Source organism: Seriola lalandi, unplaced genomic scaffold, assembly GCF_002814215.2.
Source record: "Seriola lalandi dorsalis isolate HSWRI2012SDOR001 ecotype SW California unplaced genomic scaffold, Sedor1 jcf7180002054720, whole genome shotgun sequence".
In the NCBI taxonomy this organism is placed as follows: domain Eukaryota; kingdom Metazoa; phylum Chordata; class Actinopteri; order Carangiformes; family Carangidae; genus Seriola; species Seriola lalandi.
This window is the reverse complement of record NW_019525273.1, coordinates 43612-65966: the sequence shown is the minus strand read 5'-3', so window position 1 is coordinate 65966 and position 22355 is coordinate 43612. Positions and strand designations below refer to the sequence as shown.

Here is a 22355-nt window from a genome sequence, read left to right as displayed (position 1 = left end):
ACCAGAGTGAGGAGAGCGAGGGTGAGAGAATGAACTGACAGCTGAACATTCGGGGCTTGGTCAGAGGAACAAACAGGGACGAACAGAAGCCTCTACTCACCACAGTTATGAATCATCCAGGAATTTTCTGATTGGACATTTGGAAAATCATCGTCGTCATGTGGGACCACGCGAGAGGATGACTGGACATCTGCATCTTCTCAACTTCACAGGTATTTTCTCCCTTTACCTTTGCCAAGATGCCGGATGAAGAGTAAAACAGACTTTGTAAACCACATGACTCCCTGTAGTCGGGGAGATGCTGATGAAAAACATCAGGTAGCATGAGAGAGCAAAGAAAAAGTTAGTGTTGTGTTTTCTTTTGAATTGTAGGAGCTGGACGAGCGACTGTATTCAGGATGAACTGTGCTGTGATTCTTCTGTTAACATCAGGCTGCTTCACCTGGTCTTCAGCTGTATACGCCACCAACAGAGCAGGTAGAGTCCCAACATCGTCACGTCTGCTGCTAATCAATAAATGAATGAATGATCAAATTTCAGATGAAAATGATTGTGAATCTGCATCATCTGCAAAGTGGATTTTATAAACTAAATGTCCTTTTTTGAAGAGTTAAATATTTCAACACTGCCAGCACTCTCACACTTCAGCACTCACCTGTTGGGTTGGTATTTTCATGCCAATGAGTCACATGACCTGCACTAGTGTCAGATTTGACTTACATCATCATTAACTGCAGACTTGTCAAATTTCGTCACAGTTGGTCTTCACTCCCAAAGCTCGACAGCAGCAGGAACATGTTCAGGGCCGGTCTTCAAACTTGTTTTAATAAATCAGGTTTCAGAGTTTCGGTCTGTGTGGATCACTGGGGGCAGCGACTCAGAAACACACCGGAAGTCAGTCACCATCCAATACTAGTAATACTAGTAATACTAGGTGGACTTTACCTGTAATAGTAATAACTACTAAACAGGTAATTACCAAAAGCAAAATCACTGAATAATTACTGCTCCAAAAAAGTATCAAAAATTGGGTTTGATACCAGTTTGACACAGGTGATGTTCAGCATGGAGCGCTGCAGGAATGATCCTAAAACCCGGAAATGAGTTTTAGCACTTCCTGTTCCCTCGTCCTCAAGTGTTTGGGTGTTTTTGATTGTTTTTGTTTAGATGATTTAAATAAGGTCTGTAGTTAAGACAAGCTCAAGACATCTGCATGTTTTATTCTACGACATAAAATACGTCAGTAAATACACCAGTCATGATTTCTTTAAGCTTTTAAGTCTTGGTTGCTAAGGAGTGAGACTACAGAGGTTGTCATGTTGAACGTGAAAACCAATCTACTACCCAGTCCACCTTTACAGCCTTGTTAACTCACCAGTCCACCTTTACAGCCTCTTTGTGTTTATACAAACTGTCACTAACTCTGTCAGAGGAAAGGCGTTTCAGAGCTGAATCAAACTACAAGCTGAAGTTGAGTGAAGTCATGTGACTGTTGTGTCGTTGGTTTATAGCTGAACATTCGCTCTTTACTTCTGCTGATTGTATTTAGGGTTAAAGAATCATAAAGTGATGTGCATTAGTGAAGATGATCCTGCTGAACACCTGTCGGGATCAGAAACTGTTGTTTGTCAGAGTTTATTTTCTGTAATAATCAAAAAGACAATGTAAAAGTCCTATTGCCTTTTTGTGGAGGGAACCGGGGTGATGCTAACATCCAGGTTGGCTGCAAAGATACATCTATTGGTCAAAGGCAAAACACCTAAAGTGACATCAGTGATTGGGGTGTGGCCAGAAGTGCAACATGCTTGTGGGTTTTAAAGTTTTATTGTGATTTGGGGGTAAGTTTTAATATTTCCTTTAATTCATCCTTGAGTAAAATTATTTTGGTTTTTATGTTCATTATTTTATGTACATCAGATTTACCTCTAAATTCACACCGACAGTATATGTGTACGTTCTTTTGTATTTTCTTTTAAATGAACTCTTTAACGATGACCAAACGCTGACACCTGCTGGATGCTGTTTTGTCCCCAGCACCCAAGAAGCTGAAGTACCTGATTGACCCGCCTGTGTACGCCGAGGTCATCGGCCGAAGGGGAGGTAATGTCACCTTGCCGTGCATGCTGAAAACCAAACCCAACTACTACAAAGTGAAATGGACAAAGCTGGAGCCGGAACGTGTAGGGCCAGAGAACATCATCATGATATCAAACGCACACGCCTTCAAGCCGTACGGCCAGGTTGGACCGCGGGCTTCTCTTCGAAATGCTCACACCATGGACGCCTCCTTGCTGCTCAGACACCTGCAGCTGGAAGACGGCGGCACGTATCGCTGTGAGCTCATCAATGGCATCGAGGACGAGAGTGTCATCATGGAGTTGAGGATTGAAGGTAAATCTGTAAACTGTTAACAGGAGTAAATGGTGTAAAATGTGTGTTTGAAATGTTCCCACAGCTACACAGGGGTAAGGGTTTTTATCAGGGTTGAGGGTTTGTTTTTTGGGAGTCAAGTCTTTGAAGTGTAAAAACATAAACATTAACAAGATGGCTTCTATTTCTAGGTGTGGTGTTCCCCTATCAGAGTAAAAACGGACGCTACCAATTCACTTTCCAAGAAGCCAAGGAGGCTTGTACTGATCAAGATGGCATACTAGCCACATACGACCAGCTCTACAGAGGTACCACTCTGTGTTATGTGTTTATAACTGACCACTGATATGTTCAGCTCGGCTCTTTTAAACCAGCAACATCTCCCCCCGCAGCCTGGACGGAGGGTCTGGACTGGTGTAATGCCGGGTGGCTCCGCGATGGAACCGTCCATTACCCCATCATCCGTCCTCGACCCGTCTGTGGAGGAGAGCTGCTCCCCGGGATTCGCACTTATGGACCAAAGGATAAGAATCGCGACCGGTTCGATGCTTTCTGCTTCACCTCCCAAACGTCTGGTAAGCTTTGGGTTTGTTTGGCTTGGATGATTCTTATTCTAGTTCTGTGACAGAAACCTGAGACCAAAGTGGACTGTTGGAAACACAAAGGAAACAGCAGTTAAAGTCACATCCTTTCTCCATCCACCCTGACCTTTGCAGCGCCTCAATAACATTTGCTCCGTAGAGACAGCAGTCATGTGGCCGCTGGGGGGTTTTTGAGTCTTAATCCATATGAGCAACGTCCTGTTTCATTTTTGAGAGGACAGCAGACTAATTACCTGCAAGAGACCTCTCTCATTGGGAACACTTTGTCCTAAAGCAGGAAAAACACACCTAGGGACATTAATAAATGCACAAAAGCAGGAACCTGAAACTACCTGAGTGAAGGCCAGCCGTCAGTCGAGTGTAACCACTCAACATATTCACTGTAGAAAACGTCTGCGGGCCACCTTCACAACCAACCGGTGCTGCCATTGGATAAAGTGTTAAAGGCAACATGGCCAACCCTTTTGTTATGCTTCTATTTCTATATCACTTGTACTTAAGTTAGCGTGCTAATCAGCTAGCTCCAGCCCGGTGGGCCCGTCTCGTCACTTTCCGATACCGAGTCACTGTAGCGCCCAGTCTGCCCTGAAGAAGTGGCTGCTCTGAGGACGTAGTATAACCTCTTGTCTCACAATGATGGCTGAAGCTCCGTCCTGCTGCCACAGGTACTCACTCGAGCACTAAATGGGGATTTATCCACAGCTGAAAATAGTCACCAACAACTGCACTATTTCCTCCTGTTGTAGTAATGTTAGCTTAAAACAAATGTTTGGGGTTTTTTTATGGTTTTTACAAAAGATTACTGAACTTTCTAAATTATAATAATCGCATCTGCTAGAATCTATGCTGTGAGTCATTTCATTGATTGATTGGGTTTTAGCGATTTTCAAAAACAGTTTCACATCAGACGTATTTTAAAGCCGACCTCATAATTTGTGGACCAGATTCCAGGAAAGTTTATTTTCTTGTTAATGCTACTGAAGCATCACTGTTCAGTGTTGTGTGAAGGGGAAGGGCGTTGTTAACTTTATTTCACAATCATTTATTGTTTCAACAGCGAGCGATTTCGAATGTCAGCTGTGCGGAGCAACAGGCTGACCTTTAGTGGCAGATGTGCGACAGTGGGACTGATAGTAGGTTGACAGAGGACAATAAAGTCTGTTGGTGAGACATGATGAAAACAAATTCATCAGTGGGAAAATACTTGGCCGTCTCCGTCCCTGGAAACTTCCTCTGCAGTGAGAAAAATGTGACCGATGAAATAGAAAACGCAAAACAAAAGGACTTAAAACTAGTTGTAACATTCGACAGTGTTGAAATGACACCGCGCCCGGATGTGTTTATATTTCTCACAGGCTCCGTCTTCTACATATCGGGCTCCTTCTCCTTCGAACAGGCGGAACACGCATGTAAACGTCAGTTCGCTGAGTTGGCGTTGGTCGGCCAGCTTTACGCCGCCTGGCATTTCCAGAACTATGACCAGTGCGACGGCGGGTGGCTGAGAGACGGCAGCGTACGCTTCCCCATCAGCAACCCCAGGCGGCGCTGTGGAGGCCTCCCCGAGGCGGGGGTGCGCTCCTTTGGATTCCCCAGCAAGATGACACATCTTTACGGAGCCTATTGCTATAGGTAGCCTCGAGTAAAAGCCTTGAGGCGTCACAGAAACCAGAACACATATTATTTACAGCAATGATCCACCAATGGGACAAGAAACCTCACATCTGAAGCAACAGACAATTACTTACAACAGAATTATATGGTTATATTTGACTTTTTATATTTCCAACATTAAATTAGTCATATAATTTAGTCAGGATATGAGTGCTTATAAGAGTATATTCATTGAAAACAGGGATTTTTGAGTCCAAAACAAAAAAGGCCCCATTTGTGTAATTTGGTGGATTTGGAAAATGTTAAATCCAGGAACTAATTTAGTGGCAGACAGATTCTTATACAGTAGCTCTAAAATCTTTATTTTTATTTTATTGTATTTTATTTTTAACCCAAATGACTGGTTTGGATGACCATGGACTTTTGACAGATTCAGAAGTTTTTTTGTTCATGATTTTTTTTTTCTTTTATTTGACATAAAGACAGTACAAATCTATATTAAACCTGTATGTAAAGTGAAATTTAGTTTTTCCAGGATGGTAAATTTTGTCTGTGACATGGGAAACACAATTTCCAAAAGTAATAATCACTTAAGAGATAACTGTTGGTTGGTAAAACAGTGTAACAGGCCGACTGTTTACTGTGGTTTATATTGGATAACGGCAGCCTCTGTGACTAATAGAATAATTAGAAGGAAGTAAATGGTGCAAAACACACACACAATCATCTTGCACTAAACCTGTATTAACTTGACAGCTCTGTAAACCTGTTGTCTGTCTAACTCGACACTGATCTGCTTCCTGTGAGCTCATTCAGAGCAGCTAAAAAGGGTGAACTGGTTTATCTGTAAATTAATTGCATGTGATTTAATTTATTCAATAAAGATTATGTCCACGTATCAATGTATTGATTTGCCAATGGAAAGTTTGTGCATTGTTTTAAACTTTGCCAAGTCAGAGTGGTCAGGATGTGCAACTGAACTGATGTGGATCCAGATGTGTGGGATTTTACGTACAAGATAAAAGGTGCAGGTATTTTGAAGCACGTCTGTTTCGTTTCGTAACAAAAATTTGTTTTACCATTCAGTGGACGAACACTTCTCAGTAAAGCACCACACACTTTGCACTGCTTCGTTAGGTCAGTCAATTATTTTGAGTTAAAAAGGTCATAATTTATCCAAAATCCATTAGTTCTGCTTGAATTTCCCCTAAAATGACAAAAAAACACATTGTATTGTTATTTAAGAGTCATATGATCGTGCTATATATTAAATAGATTCTTACAACCATACTATTTTTAATGTGTTAATTTATATACAGTTAAATCAATAAACAACATGTAACAAGAGCAAAAATTCAGACTACATTACAAAATTACATTTTATTTCTCTTTTTTTTCATTGGATCCATTTTTCACTATATTATTTTCTACTTGTACATTTATATAGTATGCGTTCATTACATCAACGATTAACACTACCTGCTACTGTCATACAAAGATACAGCACATGAGCTCTGGTTGCATTAGTTGCATCATCAAAACATATGTTTTCTTCTTCACTGATCCCAGAAGTAGAGCTGCGGCTCTGAGGCCAGTGAAGAATTTAAACTTCACCTCTCCGATTAGGACACTGTATGCGAACAGAGTTCTGGCCAAATACAGATACAGCACAGTTCGTATTAGCAAAACGACGGTACAGAGTCTGAGAGACACCTGAATAAAAAGCACCAGAGGACGAGCAGAGTCAGTGATCCGCGATGGCGTGTGCTCAGAGACAGTCAGCTGGTTCGGCTCCGTCCAGGAGCCGGTTTCACAAAGACAGATGTAGATACGACAAATATTCAGGTTTCAGATAGAAGTCTGAATTCAGCCGTTGCACGAAGCGGTTTAGTTCTTGACCACCTTAAATCGGACTGTGGTCCAATGAATTCTGGGTAAAAATTAAGAAATGACCGAGAACTGAATCCGACCGCTGACCTCCGTTAACCTCAGCAGGAAAATGGATTTGTCTTTTGGAAGAATTCAACAGTTACAAGGAAATTTTAACTCCTTCTCATTGCTCAAATTATGAGCCATGTTTTCCTGTTTTTCTTTTGCAGGTGTCATTGATTGTTACCATGGTAACATTGGTCTGAGACCTGAATTAGCGTGGGAGTAAGATGTCTAATGTTTTCTGGCTTAAAATGAGTCAGTCTTTATTTTTATGAAACGGTCTGACTAACATTAAACTGATCTATGAGAAAAGTCTGAGACATCTTTGTGAAACCGGCCCCCAGGTGAATCTTAATCAAATGCAGGTGAGGAAGTGTCCCCATTTCCTCTTCAAGGACGGGGCGATAACTGAAACTGCAGCACATCTGTGTCTTGAGGGAACGTTTAATTTATCACAATATCTGCAAGATAAAAGCATCAGGTTCAGTCTGCGTTCATTTCAGGTGTGAACTCTCCTCCACACGCAGGTGACCAGTTAAAGAGAAGCATCAATCTGGCTTCCTGTGTCTAAAAACTATTTTGTGCTGGAAGTACATGTATAAAAACAAAGATGTGTGTTTTTCTGACACACACACAACAAATGCACACGTGTTTTTTCGAGAGTGCAGACTGTGGGAGGTGAAGGTCGACTGACAGCTGTCGTTCTTCAGCACTAAAGAAGTAAAAAGAAGGGATCCTCCAGACTGCGAGTTCGACCGGCTTCACACGTTACTACACGCCGGACGCTTCGACGGCTCACTGCCAACAGCCACCAGCAGCAGGTCTGTTACAACAAAATGTTAAAATACAGCGTTTATGGGCAGCAGCAGTCAAATTCAAGAATTCGACATTGTCACCGATTTTTAATTTCTACAATCTTAATTTTTTTAAAAACAAACAAACAAACAAAAAAATAAAAACAGTTATGTTTGGTTACAAAATGGCTGTAGATTAAGTAAAGAACACTCTTGGTTACGTATTTGAGTATGATGTGAACTTGAATAGAATAGAATTTGTTTTTAAATATTTCTGGATCCCTCGACCCCCCCGCCCCCGTGTACTGGTAAATTTGGTTTATTCAGGGTAATACAGACGATTCAAACTTACATTTACATGATTAACTCATACTTTAAGCATGATCAGAAATGTCGCAGAGACACATTTGTAATTTGATGATAAAAGAGATGGATAAGTCGGGGGGGGTTAATGTGCATTTCCCTAATCGGGCGCAGGTCTTTTATATGATAAGAAAGTATCTGTTTAAATCCACTGTTTAGTGTTTAGCGTGCAGGATCCTCTCTTATCGTATCTTGAAAGTTAAGTATAGATAAAGTTATTGTGGATGTCATTTCTCCAGTATTGAAAAATACATATTTGGATTGCAGCACTTTTCCAGATTCTCCATGGTGATTGTAGCAACTGTGGCCTTGAGATTTCTCAGATTAGTTTCATAGGATTTAATTCGATGCAGAAAACGGGGGCTGGAAAGTCTTTGAGACACAAGACAAGTGGGAAAACAGGAAGAGGAATAGTGTTTAAAAAAGAAAAAAGGATGGCAGGATGGCTTCACACATTCCATTTAATGTCCCAGAACAGCGGCGCCGCTTTCTCTGTGGCTGTACCCATGACCTCCATGACCTCCATGACCTCCACGACCTCCTCGTGCTGGTGAGGAAGTAAGGTCACCGGGTCTTCTTCCACTGAATGAGCTGGAGGAGGGAGAGACGGCAGCGTTTCACGTTCACGGCCTTTACAGTCAAAGTGCTCGAGTTTTATTTTTATTTTTATTTTTTGGTGCTACTTTCACCCAGGGGTGGATGTCCAATGTGGCTATTTACACCCAGGTTTTAGGGTCTGTTGGACCACCTCAACGAGTTCTGGCAGAGAGACTTTCTATTGTCTAAACCTAACCAAACTTGAAAAGTGATATAATAATAATTTTTTAATAAAGTGAAAATAAAAAGTAAAGACCAACTTTTGATTCCCTGTGTGAGCGTTGCTGCTCTTCACACTGTCTCATCTGATTCCTAAATCCTCCCTGCCTCACCTTTGGATAAGCACCTGAATGGAGAGTTTATTTTCACCCTGGACATTATTTATTCCCAATAAGACAAATACATTAAGAAAGTCATTGTTGCAACCACGGCTCATCCACAGAGAAATATACTTTTCGGTGAAGTTTACATTATTTTTAGGTGATGTTTTATGTTATTTAGCCAATAACTAAAGCCTTCACCAATAACATTAACCTTTTTTTTTCTCGCCTTAACCCAAAGCTAAAAGTTATATTTTTACCTGAGCTTTAAAATTAAACTTACATTTTTAAAATGTATTATGGCGGGTCAGTTCTTCCATCAGAATCGCTCTGTTTCCTCCTCTGCTCAAAGAGGTCAGCCGGTTAAAGCACTTACTTGACAAGCAGGTGATCATAGGCTCCTCCCACTGGCCTCCGGACAGGCACTTGATCACAGGATTCAGCTTCTGAACAAAACCCTCCTCGCAGTAGTACCGCACCTTGGTGTTGGTCTCGTAACGCGAGCGTTTCTTCCCAAACACTTTGGCGTGGGGAACCTGGGGCGGCTCGCCGCAGGAGGCTGCTGGATGGAAGGAAACAGGTGAGACAACTTCTTCACTACTCAGATCATTTACCACATACAAGTTCAGCTACTCACAGACACCCTTCTTGCAGGTGTAGGACAGGTGGTAGTTGCACGGTACGTCGCTCCAGTGGCCGCCGTCGTGCCACACCATCACCGCACAGTCCTCACCGGACAGGAAGTAGCTGTCGGGCTGACCTCTGAACCAGTTCTCATAGAGCTGACACGGAGAGGAGGGAAGATATATAAAAAAAAAGGCTTTTTAAGTGATGATGATCTCACTTTAGTATCAGCTTGTGTCAGTTTAAACTTTAGCAAGTGAGAGAAAAACCGTTTGGCTTTTTAATTTTCTTTTCAGTGGACGTGTGTGAAACCGGTTCTGGGCCACAAAACTCACCAGAGGGTTCCCGTCCGACCAGCGGAAGTCTCCCTCAATGGTTCTGTCGTTCAGTCCAATCCACTGGTATTCTCTGTACTTGTCTGAAATAAATATTAGAGGGGGAGGAAATAAGACAGAGCTCCCTGCATCGTCTGGTATATGAAATGATGTATGAGTGAGGACCAGGATTAAATAGACCCAGTATCAAGTCGAAACTAAGATCAAAAGCCAGAGTTTATACTGAATCCAAACTTTATATAACACATTATATAAAACACACTAGATATTCTGTGGAACACATTTAATGACAGTTCTTGGTTTATAATATACTCGTATTGGATTAAGTTGAGAGAGACTCCCGTTATACAACCCTGCTTTAGACCTTCTTATAAAGCTGAAGCCGGAGACTCTCCTCTTGCTTACATAACAGTCTGAGTATCAGTCTATACGATCCATGGCAACAGCCCGCACGGTAACAAGCACCCGCCGCATGAGGAATGCCAGATAATTATCTCATCGGCTTTTTTGCCAGACGAAATACCAACACCGACTTCAAAAACCATGACTTTTTCTAAAAAAAAAATAAAATAAAATAAAAGGTCGTTGTTGTGTCTTGTCAGGACGAACCTGAGAGGCCTCGCTGTGAAAACAAACTCATCACTTTTGAATTTCTCGAGGGTCTGAACCGGAGGAATGTCTGGGTGGGAGATCGCAGGTTTGATATCTGCTGTGAGGAAAAATGGTCGTCCCTGTTGAAGTGTCATTTAGCAAGGCACACGGCGCTCGGCTGCTTCAGTGTTGCTGCTTTGAGGATGTGCCAACACCTGAGATTTGATGGTTGTCGGGTGAACAGCAGCTGGAAACACTCTGTCCTTTCACATCATTTTATATGGGTTTTTTTTATTACATCATAAAGGTTATTTTTAATGATTGTCCTTAAGGCATTTTGCAGTAATTTGACAGTGAGAAACCGTCACTGTCAGCATCCTACGTGATGTCCAGTCAAGTTAGCTCATTATTTATCTGCTGGGTTCGAGTGTCTGGCAATAAAAACTGAAAGATCAGCACCTGAATATCAATTTCTCACTGTCAGAGGAGGTTATGTAACTTTGCCAAAACTTAATTATTTGCCTTGATGGATTAATGTGTCAAGCATTTATTTTAATGCTCTACAAGCCGATTTTCAAAAGCAAACTGAAACTGAACAAACAAAGCAGGTCTGAAAAATCTCTTTGATAATTAAAACTGTATATGACTTAAAAACATGCAAATATTATAATTTTCTTCACATATTCAGTTGAAATGCAAGAAAAGCTCTGAAAGGCTAAGATGAACTCCAGATCTGCCACTCGGCCTCCGAGTAATTACATCTAACGCACAGAATCCACGCGTGGGCGTTCTCACCGTTGATGTAGTCCTGCTCCTCGGGGGTCATGACAGAGATGAGATGTCCGCCACACATCCGACAGTGCTGCTCAGCCGCCTCCCAACTCTGCCTCTTGCTGAAGTGCCGATAACAGAAGCCCTGAAACTTCTCCCAGCCCGGTTCACACACCTCCAGGTCTGAGACGGAGCGGAGAAAGTTATTAAGACGTTATAGAATGAATGAATTAGTAGGAGAGTCTGACTAGTATTTGGAAGACTGTATGTCGATACTGTAGGTTTATGAAAGAGTTGACACTGAACCTTTCTGGCACATGTCTCCTTCATATCCCGGCAAACAGAGGCACCTTGTAGATTCACCTTCGATACATGTGCCTCCATTTAAACACGGGTTCTCCAGGCACGAGTCTGCGCACATGTGAAGATGATGGAGCTGAATAACAGAGCTCAACGCAACATAAACACATTTTTAAAATACATTAATTATTCATTTTCTCAGAAGATGTTAGAAGAAACCATGTGGTGATAGTTTCAATAACATAACGTACTATTATTTATTTCATTTAGTTTGTTTATCAGGAAGCATCAATGTCATACTATATTTAACTACAAGCTATTTTCCATCTGAGTGGAAATTATATTGTTATTATCAATTATTTTCCACATTGAGTTCTGAGTTTGAGTTTCATGACGATAATCTTTTTGTCAGACTTGATTTCTGCAAATCCACAAACAAATCCTCAAACAAATCAATCACTCAAAAATCAAAAACCATTTTTAACATCAAATTTCCATTAAAGAGGAGGCACCAGCAGAGGGCGCTGTTACATCAGGGATTAGACACTGCTGAGTCACTGCTGCAGTTTCAATGAGACACATCTCTGTAAAATAAAGTTCTGGTGTTAAAAACAAATATTACTGTAATAATATGAAAGTTTATTATTATTTTAGCAACAACACAGTGAATGTGGAGGTTTAAAAAGCTTATAAATAAAAGACGAACTGGATTCATTTCATGTTTACACAATAAAGTTTATCTCAATTTTATGTTTTAAATGAATAAACATTGTGACTTAAAAGTGAAATGGCACTATTGATCTTATATTGTGCTTTCAAATTAAAATGTATAAAATATTGAAAGTACAGCTTGTCGTTAATTTTCCTGCTGTTTTTCACCACACTATGATTTGGGCTGAGTCACAATAATAACTTACAACCAAAAGTCTTTTATTTTGTATTATTTGTGCCTTTTTTTTTTTTTTTTGAATCATCCTCACAAAGTGAAAATGCATGTGAAAAACTTGAAGAACAGAATCAGTCGTATATTTTTTAAATCGTGTAACGTGGACACTAAAACCCTTCTTATGTAACACGGCGAGGAGCTTCCTGTTGTGAACTCGCTGTAAGTTCTTCTCTCCGAGTATTAATTCAAAATGTGAAGCTAATCTCTCTGTTGTGCTGAGTCAGCCCCGAGGTGCCAAATTGCAGCATGGAGTAAATCCCTCTCCTGATTGGGCATTTTCAAGAGACAGCCCTTTAACACCAGCTGCTGTTTCATCAAACGTGCAGCACTTTTTTCTTTTCTTTATGGGGTGCAGTTACCTGACGAGCCTCCTTGTCTTGCAGAGGAAACTTTGGCAGCAGACACGGCAGTCTGCTCCTCCTCCTCCTCATATCTGTTCATGTTCTCTGGGTGCATGGTGGGAGCAGTGATGGTCACATCATGAGTGTCTGCGGTGGGTGTTGGACTGGAGGTGTCCCCCTCATCCGGATGCCATGTGCATATTTTATCTGAGGGCTCGTCTGAGCTCGTCTCCCCCTCTCTTGTCCCCGATCCATGTTCTGTTGAGACGCAAGAAACGTAAAACACAGTGAAGTGACTCCTTTTGCATTAATGTCCTCAAATTAATCCAGATATGAAGAGCTCATCTAATTGCAGCACAGTTCCTTCTTCAGATTTTTTGCAGTTTGGAGACAGAAGCAGCAACAGTTAAGGCTGGTGTTGTTGCAGCTGTCACATCTACAGTCCAGCAGTATTCGTAGGGAGCCTTTACCTGAAGAGCGGCTCTGTGCTGCTGCTTGTTAGCAGTCCGTGTGGCTGCCATATAATCAGATTTTCAACTATAAAACCCCTCAGGGGGAAAAAAAATAGCTCAAAGTGGCAAAAGGTGCTGAACCCTGCCTCCAGTCTGAGCACGATGTCATTTTACCTCGGCCCTCTGCAGCTCCGGGTCACCAAAGTCATTCAAAAAAAGTTTGTAGTGGCGCTCAGTTGGTCGACAGCTTTAAAATGAGAAATAAATAAATATATGGGAGGCCAGGAGGGTGAGGTCATGTGATTAAAAAAAATTGATTAGCTCATTAATGTGGAGAAATACCTACAATAAACAACGCAAACTGATCGCTTCTCTGAGCACACTGGGTATGCATCTGGCATTTAGAGTAAGAGCGGGAATAGTAATTCTCTCAGTGATGTAATGCAGAGTTTACCTGCCGCACCAGCTACATAAAAACACAGTTTTTTGATATCTCATGTACTGAAATACAAAATACATCATCTGGCCTCTATCAGCCTGGATATATATCAGTGTCTGATTTATATGCAGCTGAGTGGCTGATGTGTTTTGGGGAGATAAAGTGTTTGGAACATACTGAGCAGACGAGAGGTGGATCATACTGCAGCAGTGGTTTCGTTTCAGTCGTACAGGGTAAGTGTTTGATACCCAACGTAGGTCTTTGTCGGAGTAATCCTTAAAACTCACCGTTAACGCTGCTGGTGGTGATCTCCACCGCGACCTCTTCCTGTTTGGAGTCATCATCAGATTCCTCGGCGACAGGAGTCTCGGCGCTGTACTCTCGATCAGACCGGGACTCCTGCGGCGTGGAGGAGGAGGGCTCTGGTTCCCAGCCGGGTGTGAGGGTCAGGTGAGGGATCAGTGTGATTTTTACATCTGAAGGAGGAGGCGCACCGGTGCCCGCCTCACCATCAGTTGCCTCAGAGGTGTGGTCTGTTGAGACGGTCGGGTTTGTCAACAGGAGTTCTGGTTTCATCTCCGAGCTCTCTCCTGATGATTCACCCGATCCGTCGCCGTCGTCTTGTTCCCGCCCCTCAAGGTCACTGTCTGTGATGTTTTCTGTTGTGCTGAGAAATACCTCTGGGTTTTGTCCTAATCCCTCCTGTTCAGTTTTATCCTGGAAGTCTTCCAGGGCTTCGGCCCCGGATGAAGCATTGCTTTCAGGTATCAAGGTGATAATCTCTGGGGAGCTGGCTTCGACCTCCGCAGAAGGAGGAGACAAGGTTACAGGCACCGGGGAGGTCAACAAAGTGACAGGATCATTGTTTAGGACAGGAGCATCCACGCTGGAGCCTGAGTCGTCTGTGACCGTGATGATCTCTGCTGTTGGGATTTCTGCAGGATGGATGTGTCCACTCTGCTCTGTTGGATCATCTGTTGCCGCCTCCTCGGATGTGCTGTTGTATTCCTCCTCACTATGGTCGACCGGGGTGGAGGACTCTATCATTACACCTGAGTGCTCTTGAGTAGGATCATAACCTGTCAAAATAAGGGCTCATCTGGAATTATATGATAAAATATCGATTCTTTTCAAAACAAATTCAACTTGAAAATGGAAAACAAAAAAGGAAATAAAAGGAAATAAAAAATATCCAACCTACATAAGAATAACAATCAATAACAACAAACAATAACAACTTAGTGACAATTGATGGCCCAGTTCCTGTCAGCCTTAAATTTGAGATTAACAGCAACATAGCAAGCTAACATGCTAAATACCAACATTGCCACATTGAGATTACGTACAAACATTAGCATGTTGCTGCGCTAACTGCCACAATGTGAACAATATTAGCCCAACATGCTAATATGCTTAATAAAACACACTTAGGAGTTTGACCTAATATTTAAAATGTAGCCAACATGCTAACATGTACCTCTAAACTTGATGGCCAAATTCCTGTCTGCCTTAGCATTAGTTTGACATTAACAGCAACAAAGCATGCTAACATGCTAAATACTAGCATGGTGCCATATTGAGATTACATGTAAACATTAGCATGTTACTGTGTTCACTGTTAGTACCACAGTATAGCCAAAACATTTGGGTTTTATTGTCCTAACGGTGGATTTTCATTGACAATAGGCATCTACAGTATATTTATTTGCCTTGGGGGAATCCAAGAAGATCCTGTAAACAACCTGGATACTGACATGAACTGAATTTACTAGCTGGTAATTGGTAAAAGTAATTCCCATATAACATTATTGTAGGATAACAACAGTTGAGACTGATGACCCAAGTCTATAGACTGAGTCTGAAATTTAATTTTAATTTAAGCATCTGCATGGCACCAAACTCAGACCAAATTATTATTATTATTACTTATTTATTTTTTGGTAAAGTTGACCCTCACACAGTTACTAGCAATGTACATCTAAAATAGCCAGAATATTCTGTAACTAGGATACTGATGAGAGCCATCGTTAAGTCCCTGTGATGTCCTGACTTTAATATTCATTGTATACTCACCTGAATCAGTCGTAGGGACCACTTCAGAAAAGGCAGAGGTGTCCATCCCAATCAAACTCTGAGTCACCAGGTCTTGTGTTTCCTCATCTGGAGGAGGATCTGCACTCTCCTCTCCAGACTCCTCTCCTGTTGGATGGTTCACGGGTGCTGTAGTGGCGTAAACATCTGTTTCCTCAGTGTGGGGTGAAGTAGTCACCGCTGATACCTCCTCAGCAGGACCAGCGCTGGCCTCTTCTGGCTGTCCCGAAACATCATAAGATGTGCTCGAGTAGACCAGCTCAGTTTCAGAGGCGTGTTCCAAGTGGACCTCTGGAGTGTGGTCCTCTTGTGAAACAGGAAGTTCATCCTCCTGATGCACCTCTGAGGAACTGTTAAACAGCTCATTTGCATCAGTTCCAGATGTTGCATTAACACCCAGCATGTCCAGGGTTTCGGTCTCTGGATTAATCTCAGAGATATGAGTCTCTGACGGCTCGCCGCTCTCTGACATTGTCACATTAGCTGGGGATGAAGTGGAGTCTTCATCGGTCGTTGCTGCGTCATCAGCCTCTGGAAGAGGAGTTGAATGTATGTGAGACCCTTCATGGTCTGTGTCAGGAGTCTCTTCAGGTGCTGGTTGATAGGACTCTGGGTAGCTGGCCTTCTCTATAGGCTCCCAGGTATCTTTGGTGGAAAAGGGCTGTTGATGCTCAGAGGGAGGAGTGACAGACTGATGAAGGTCCACCGTGAGCAATGGCTCCTTGTCATAACACAGTGTTGGGGCCTGAGCCTCCACAGGGACCTGTCTGACGGGACTGACTGTCTGGGCATGTAGCACCTCTTCGCCTCCCTCTGCTGTTACCTCACTAACACTCACCTCCTCCTGAGCAGGATTAGTTAAGAAAACAATGTCCTGGCCAATGTCCTCTGGCTCAGTGGTGAGAAAATCCTGAGGAGATTCGGTGTAAGGGCCGTTATCGCCTGGAATAAAGAGCGGAGTTGAAAATGTTATTTAAAAAATCCAAGATTTTACTGGACCTGTTCCTAATATTACCAAACTTTGTTGAGGATTTTACAATAAATCTTATTTGTATGCTAGGAAGAAGAAACAGCATCTCTGATCCAATCACAGTGCTTTTGGTTATTTTAGAGAAGGCAAACACAGTAGTAGAGATCCCAAAGTTTATGGTTCTCTGTGGGACGTCGTCACATGTCCATAGGTTCTTTGTCAATACAAATACACTAATTTCTAAGTTGCATTCATGTGATTTCGGAAACAAATAACTGCAGTCTTTCAGTTTCTACAGTGGGATTGGAACGGTGACTGATGGTATTTCACAAAGGCCTCGCGTGGTGAGGCAGTTCGCCAAGGTGCAGATTTGTGTCAGGTGAATATTTTCTAGGTGAGGTACAACTATCCACTATTTCACAAGAAAGAAAGATTAGGGAGAAGTTGAATTTTGTGTAACAGAACTATGTTTCTTCTTCTTTCCTAACCTGTTAATCATATCAATATCATAATCAATCAGTCATCACCCCTAAGGTTTATGCTGCACCCCTTGGTCCTGGTTGGTTCAAAGAACAGGGTGGGACTGGAGGACAGCAGATATCAGATCGTTCTCTTACTTCTGAAGCAGTAGACGTCGTGGCGTGTGTCAGCCTCGGGGAAGCCTGTCTGGTTGCTGTAGCGATAGACGGTTCTGACCCCGGGTTCACCGCCTCCGCAGCGCTCTCTAGGGGTGACGATGGGGTAGCGCACGCTTCCGTCCGCCAGCCACCCGGGACTGCAGTGGTTCAGTCCGTCATTCCAGGCTGCGTACAGCTGAGCGGTGGTGGCCAGCTCCGCCCCGTGACTCATACAGTAGGCCTTGGCCTCCCAGAAGGTGAAACGCTGGGGGGCGGAGCCATGGAACACCTCACCTTTACAGAGGGATACAGGAAGGTAGGTTTTTAATGATCTTCAAAGATATAAATACATCTATACCTACCAGATGATCAAAGTTAAACATTAAAAACGTCAATAACATTACTACTACGACTCTCTTCTTGTCATCACTACGTAACTGTGCACACATTCTTTCAGTACAGTGCATGATAATGACATTTCATGTAGCTTTACCATGGTTTTCCAATAATGGCTCACGTACACTACACAGCCAAAAGTCTGTAAACACTCCCACATTACAACCATGCTGCTGCTGCTGCCACAACAGCCTCAAGTCTCCTTGGCTGCAGTCTTTCCACAGTGACCTAGCTGCAGGGATTTGCTCCCATTCAGACACAAGAGCATTAGTGAGGTCCAATACATGTTGGGTGATAAGGCCTGGCGCAGTTTGCATCCAGTTCATTCCAAAGGTGGTGGATGGGGTTCGAGGTCAGGGCTCTGTGCAGACCAGTTAAGTTCTTCCAAACGAAACTGGGGAAAACATTTCTTTATGGAGATGGCTTTGTGCACAGGAGCATGGTCATATCACAAACTGTTGCCGTAAAGTTGTATCTAAAATATAATCTTATACTGTGGCGTTAAGATTTCCCTTGACTGGAACTATGAAAAACCAAAGGTACAAAAAAAAAACACAGAGGTGTCCACATACTTTTGGCCTCGTGTAAGTGGGTTCACTTGGTTACAATCTGTCTGTCCAAGGTGACAAAGTTGTTATAACTGATAGCAATGACCAAAACTAGATGTCCTTTTTTTCCCAAAATGTCCTTTTGTCTCACCCTCTATATTCTCCACATAGCAGTAGACGTCATACAGCTCATCGGGCTCCAAGAGTCCGTAGTTCCTCACTCCCGGCAGTCCGTCCATGTCCCCAAAACAGCCCTCCCTCGGCATCTGAATGGGATATCTGCAGAAGGAAATAACACACGGCACTGAAATACCAAGTGCCTCTTCCTCTGTAATGGCAGCTCTCCAACCATCACACTTGTTGGAGCTCTTCTCTGAGGGAGTGTTGAGGAGTTGATATCAGATGAGTGGCTTTCGGGCTACTTGATGATCTACATGTTCTGACGTGCAGATGTAGAGAGCATATCAAATGTTCCACTATCAACCCCTCCAAACCGACCGACCGACCAACCTCTGCACCAGCTGCTCCCTCGGGCACAGGGACAGCCACGTGTCAGTCCGGGAATTTAGTGCTGTTGTTTTTGTGGCGTGGCATTAACAATCGGAGCTGTTGCCCAAAAGCACATTGAACATCTGAGTCTCTCAAACCTCGACTCTACATCACCCGAAAATGCTGAATTTTTCTAGCTAAGAGCCCACTTGATCCAGCGCCGAGTGTAGATGTGTCCCGTTTAACATTGAGCCATTTCCCCTCAGGTCCTCACCTGACTGAGTGGTCCGAGAGCCAGCCGGCATCGCACTGCTCGTATCCGCTGTGGTAGGCGGCCAGGAGCTGCTCCGGAGTGGCAATTTTGGCGCCGATCTCCTCGCAGGCCTCTCTGGCCAGCTCGAAGGTAAAGGCGTAGCGGCTGGATGCGTCACGATAATGGAACACCACCCCTGTGAAACCAGGAACACAGAGAGTCCTGAGGCGTTTCATGTCATCGTTCAACCAAGGATCGGAGGCAGGTTTCAGTGGTGAAATCATCAGTATACCAAAATGTTAAAGGTCCATCCAGTCTAAAGGTTTCTGTCCATGTGTAGATTGATTATAGATCAGGTCTAGGTTCAATATTAATACTGTGAAAGTATCAAAGCCTCAGTCCACAGAGAAATGCACACAGCCTGTATTCAGAAACTGAGCCTTAAAACCAGCCGTCAGGACTTCTGGAACTTTGTGATGTCACAACAAAGCAGTCACCAAGCCCCGCCCACCTGGACCCACCGTCCGGACCTTGCAGTTTTTGGTTTCTCTGAGTGTTTTACCTGAAATCTGCCTTATTTTCATTGGATCACTCAGGAAACAGTCAGCCAATCGCCTACAGGTCCATATAAGATTGTTTCTTTTACAGTTAATTAAAGTTTAGATTTTGATTTACGACAGAATATCCTGCGATTGGTCCGTTTTGCTTTCTCACCAAAAACAAATCTCATTGGAGCTGGCCTTGGAAGCCGAGGGAGTCTCGGCTTTCTAGGCGGTCTGGGACTGCTTTGTTTTAGAGTTTGATTGACAGCTTTCACAACAACCTAAATATGAACCGCACCAAAGTGGCAGATGCAACTGAACCCAACCAAACAGATGAGGGTAATTAAACTTACCTCAGTTAGCTAAAAGCTAAATTTGCTGGGGATTCCTGATATTTGAACATTAAATTACTCGTCACAGGAGGCATCATGATTATCTTAGAGCCCCGTTCAGGCCGGGTGCTTCCAACAGGAAAAGCTCGGGGAAGGGACAAGAAGCCAAGGCACTGGCGAATGACGTCATCCGGTCACTAGGGGGCGTCAGATCAGAAAACACCCTCATGGCTCATTCGGAGGCAGTGACAACAGACATATTTTGTGGTTTAGTTTGGAGGACTTGTATCGACCATAAACCAAAGTGAGACGGGAACACAAACAGCACTTCACTTAATTTGTCTCTTGTCTTTATCCTTGAAGTCTTTTTTTCTTGTAAGATGAAGAAAAAATTTTAAAAAATAAGCGAAAACGTCCTCCTTGTGTCTCTGAGTCCAAGTGAGTTTTCAAGTGCATCTCCCAGAGTGAGCGTTATTCTGGACTCTATATCTAATGCAGTCACAGTGAAAGCACCATTCACTGCCTGATATAGTAGCTCACAAATGACTGTGGTCAGAGAATCTATACTCCATTACTCTGCTGGCACTGAGTGAGACAACCATTCATTGCAGATGTTGAGTGTGTATTGTTATTGTACGGCTATATGAAATACAAAGCAGCCCCCTTTTTCCCTCCTCTCGAGAGGACGGTTTGTTTGACCTTGATACTTCTCACCGCGTCCGCTGAATTATTCTGTCAGTGCCATCCGACTATTTTTATAAATTATTCTGATGTTATTTCTCACAGAGAGAAACGGCCGCGGTGAAAACTGCTGCAGATTATGAGTCGCTTTCAGCCTGTTCATCTGAGTGTGCCGGGGTCAGATCTGTGGGCTGCGGTCCCGAACCGCAGACAATCACCCAGCAACACGAGACATTCTGCTAAGGGGACGCATATAAGAAGGGTGTGTGTGTGTGTGTGTGTGTGTGTGTGTGTGTGTGTGTGTGTGTGTATATGTGTATGTGTGAGAGTCAGTTCTGCAGCTGTTAGATTCACTCACATACACTCAATAGCAAATACACTCAAATACAACTGCCCTGCAATAAACACAGTTGTTTTTAAAGCTCATGCAGTTCACGTTGGCGTAGAAGAAGAAAGATGTTTATTCAAAAAGGATTTCTATGATTAGCTTCAGAAACATACGTGCAGAATCCACTGCATGGTCAGGTGCTCTTGTTATATATGGATGCATTTATGTAACGTATGTATCATGACTTTAAATAAATGTGAAATTCTGAAATGCTTTTATTTTTATTTTATAACTTTGTATAAAAAAGAAATATTGCTGTCTGGTTCTCACCTTTGACCTTGATCTGAGCCACGTCGTCAGCATCCTCCAGGCCCTGCTGCACCTCGCAGCGGTAGAAGCCGGTGTCGTTCTGCCTCAGGCCGTCCAGCCGCAGGGTGAGGTCGGCGGGGGAGTAGGCGTAGTTGAGCAGCGAGGCTCGGTCCTTGTAGGCCTCGCTGACTCTCACCCTGTCTCCGCGGGCCACCAGGATCTCCGTCTCGCGCCCTTGAGTCAGGACGCTCCACTTGACCCGTGGGAGGGACAGCACGGCGTGGCGGCCGTTGGTGGAAGGGGACGGCGGAGGGTGGGCCAGGGACACCAGGCAGGGTAACGTCAGAGAGCCGCCCAGCACGGCATCCACGGGCGGGGTGGTGGGGATGGTCACGTGGAGAAGCTTCGAATCGTCTGGGGAGAGACGAGCTTCGAGGTGACAGGCGACCAAAATGTCAATACACACTATACATTTATTTAAAATAAAACAGGACAAACTGACAAAGCTAACACATAATACATAATGTTCTATTAGCATGGTAACATTTAGCAATTAGCAGTTAACACAGCTGAGGCAAATGGAGCCGTTGTCACTTCATCTATGTGTGTAATTTCAGTCAGGTTACAGGCGGTCGTGTATGTTGTTGACCTTGTGTATCGACGATCACACTTTTCTTAATGTGAAAATGTATAAAATATGTCTGTGAATTATCTGTGTGTGTCTCTTTTAATTGAAAATGAGAGGCCTTGAGATGTAGCTGAAAGCTTTGAACTAAAAGAAAAGCGAGGGGATCACTAAGTTCTCTAGGACTCACCTCTGTAACTACAGGCAAACCACAAAATAATAATGTTATATCAGCAGGAGGTTTGTTGGGTTGTTAGCTAAGCTGTGTCGCCATCAGACGTCAGTCATTTCAATTATTGCTGTTTCCTCTAAAATCATTTAGTTTGCATTTTCCCAAATCAATCGGTCATGCAGAGCCAATTATATTATAACGTTACAAACAATTTGTGGCTTCTGTCAATACTCTCAATACAATACAACTGAAGACTGGAGGACACAATACGATGAGTATCAGTTAACCCTGATGTTCTGCTGGGACACTCGAACACCCTTGAAAACGGCTGCATGTCAGCAGAAACAATGCATGACAGAGAAAATGATTAAAGAGCAACACCCCCCCTGCCCTCAGGAGTCAAAGGTCATGTATGATTTAATGGAGTCCTGGATGTCAGCGATGGAAGTGACGGGGATGTGGAGGGAGGAAGGGACGCGTACCTGAGTCATGGTGGGGGGTAGAGGACGACGGCAGGACGAGGAGACAGATGGCACACAGCAGCACAGGTAGGAGCACCTCCAGTCTGTGGGTAAAACACAAGAGGGAGGGGGGAGAGAAGGGGGGGGGGGGGG

At 43.3% G+C, this 22355-nt stretch overlaps 2 protein-coding genes across 3 annotated transcripts in view; one reads left to right on the top strand and one right to left on the bottom strand.

Annotated features, from left to right (window-relative positions):
- Window positions 1–16: 16 nt before the first annotated feature.
- hapln2 (hyaluronan and proteoglycan link protein 2) lies at window positions 17–5489 on the top strand. The gene is made up of 6 exons (XM_023424114.2): window positions 17–212; window positions 373–477; window positions 2035–2391; window positions 2562–2678; window positions 2763–2945; window positions 4328–5489. The coding sequence occupies exons 1-6, from the start codon at window positions 179–181 to the stop codon at window positions 4603–4605; spliced, it is 1074 nt and encodes a 357-aa protein (XP_023279882.1). The 5' UTR covers window positions 17–178; the 3' UTR covers window positions 4606–5489.
- Window positions 5490–5944: 455 nt separating this feature from the next.
- The window catches only part of bcan (brevican), a 28369-nt gene continuing 11958 nt past the window's right edge, over window positions 5945–22355 (bottom strand). Inside the window, exons 2-15 of one of the 2 annotated variants that reach the window (XM_023424134.2) lie at window positions 22224–22306; window positions 20966–21358; window positions 18774–18948; window positions 18162–18289; window positions 17067–17360; window positions 15462–16421; window positions 13676–14467; window positions 12516–12755; window positions 11217–11321; window positions 10935–11093; window positions 9549–9631; window positions 9227–9371; window positions 8966–9151; window positions 5945–8263 (exon numbers count right to left, since the gene is read on the bottom strand). In XM_023424134.2, the coding sequence (XP_023279902.1) occupies window positions 8121–8263; window positions 8966–9151; window positions 9227–9371; window positions 9549–9631; window positions 10935–11093; window positions 11217–11321; window positions 12516–12755; window positions 13676–14467; window positions 15462–16421; window positions 17067–17360; window positions 18162–18289; window positions 18774–18948; window positions 20966–21358; window positions 22224–22306 (3886 nt within the window). In that variant the 3' untranslated portion in view covers window positions 5945–8120. The remainder of the gene's footprint in view (window positions 8264–8965; window positions 9152–9226; window positions 9372–9548; window positions 9632–10934; window positions 11094–11216; window positions 11322–12515; window positions 12756–13675; window positions 14468–15461; window positions 16422–17066; window positions 17361–18161; window positions 18290–18773; window positions 18949–20965; window positions 21359–22223; window positions 22307–22355) is intronic. The other variant, XM_023424135.2, reaches the window with a different exon arrangement.

What these genes read in the sequence shown, in the direction of transcription:
- hapln2 (XM_023424114.2), top strand. Translation starts at nt 179, where the DNA reads ATGACTGGACATCTGCATCTTCTCAACTTCACAG. An exon ending in ATACGACCAGCTCTACAGAG is followed by an intron (nt 2,679 to 2,762) that starts GTACCACTCTGT and finishes CTCCCCCCGCAG; the next exon opens with CCTGGACGGAGGGTCTGGAC. An exon ending in CTTCACCTCCCAAACGTCTG is followed by an intron (nt 2,946 to 4,327) that starts GTAAGCTTTGGG and finishes TATTTCTCACAG; the next exon opens with GCTCCGTCTTCTACATATCG.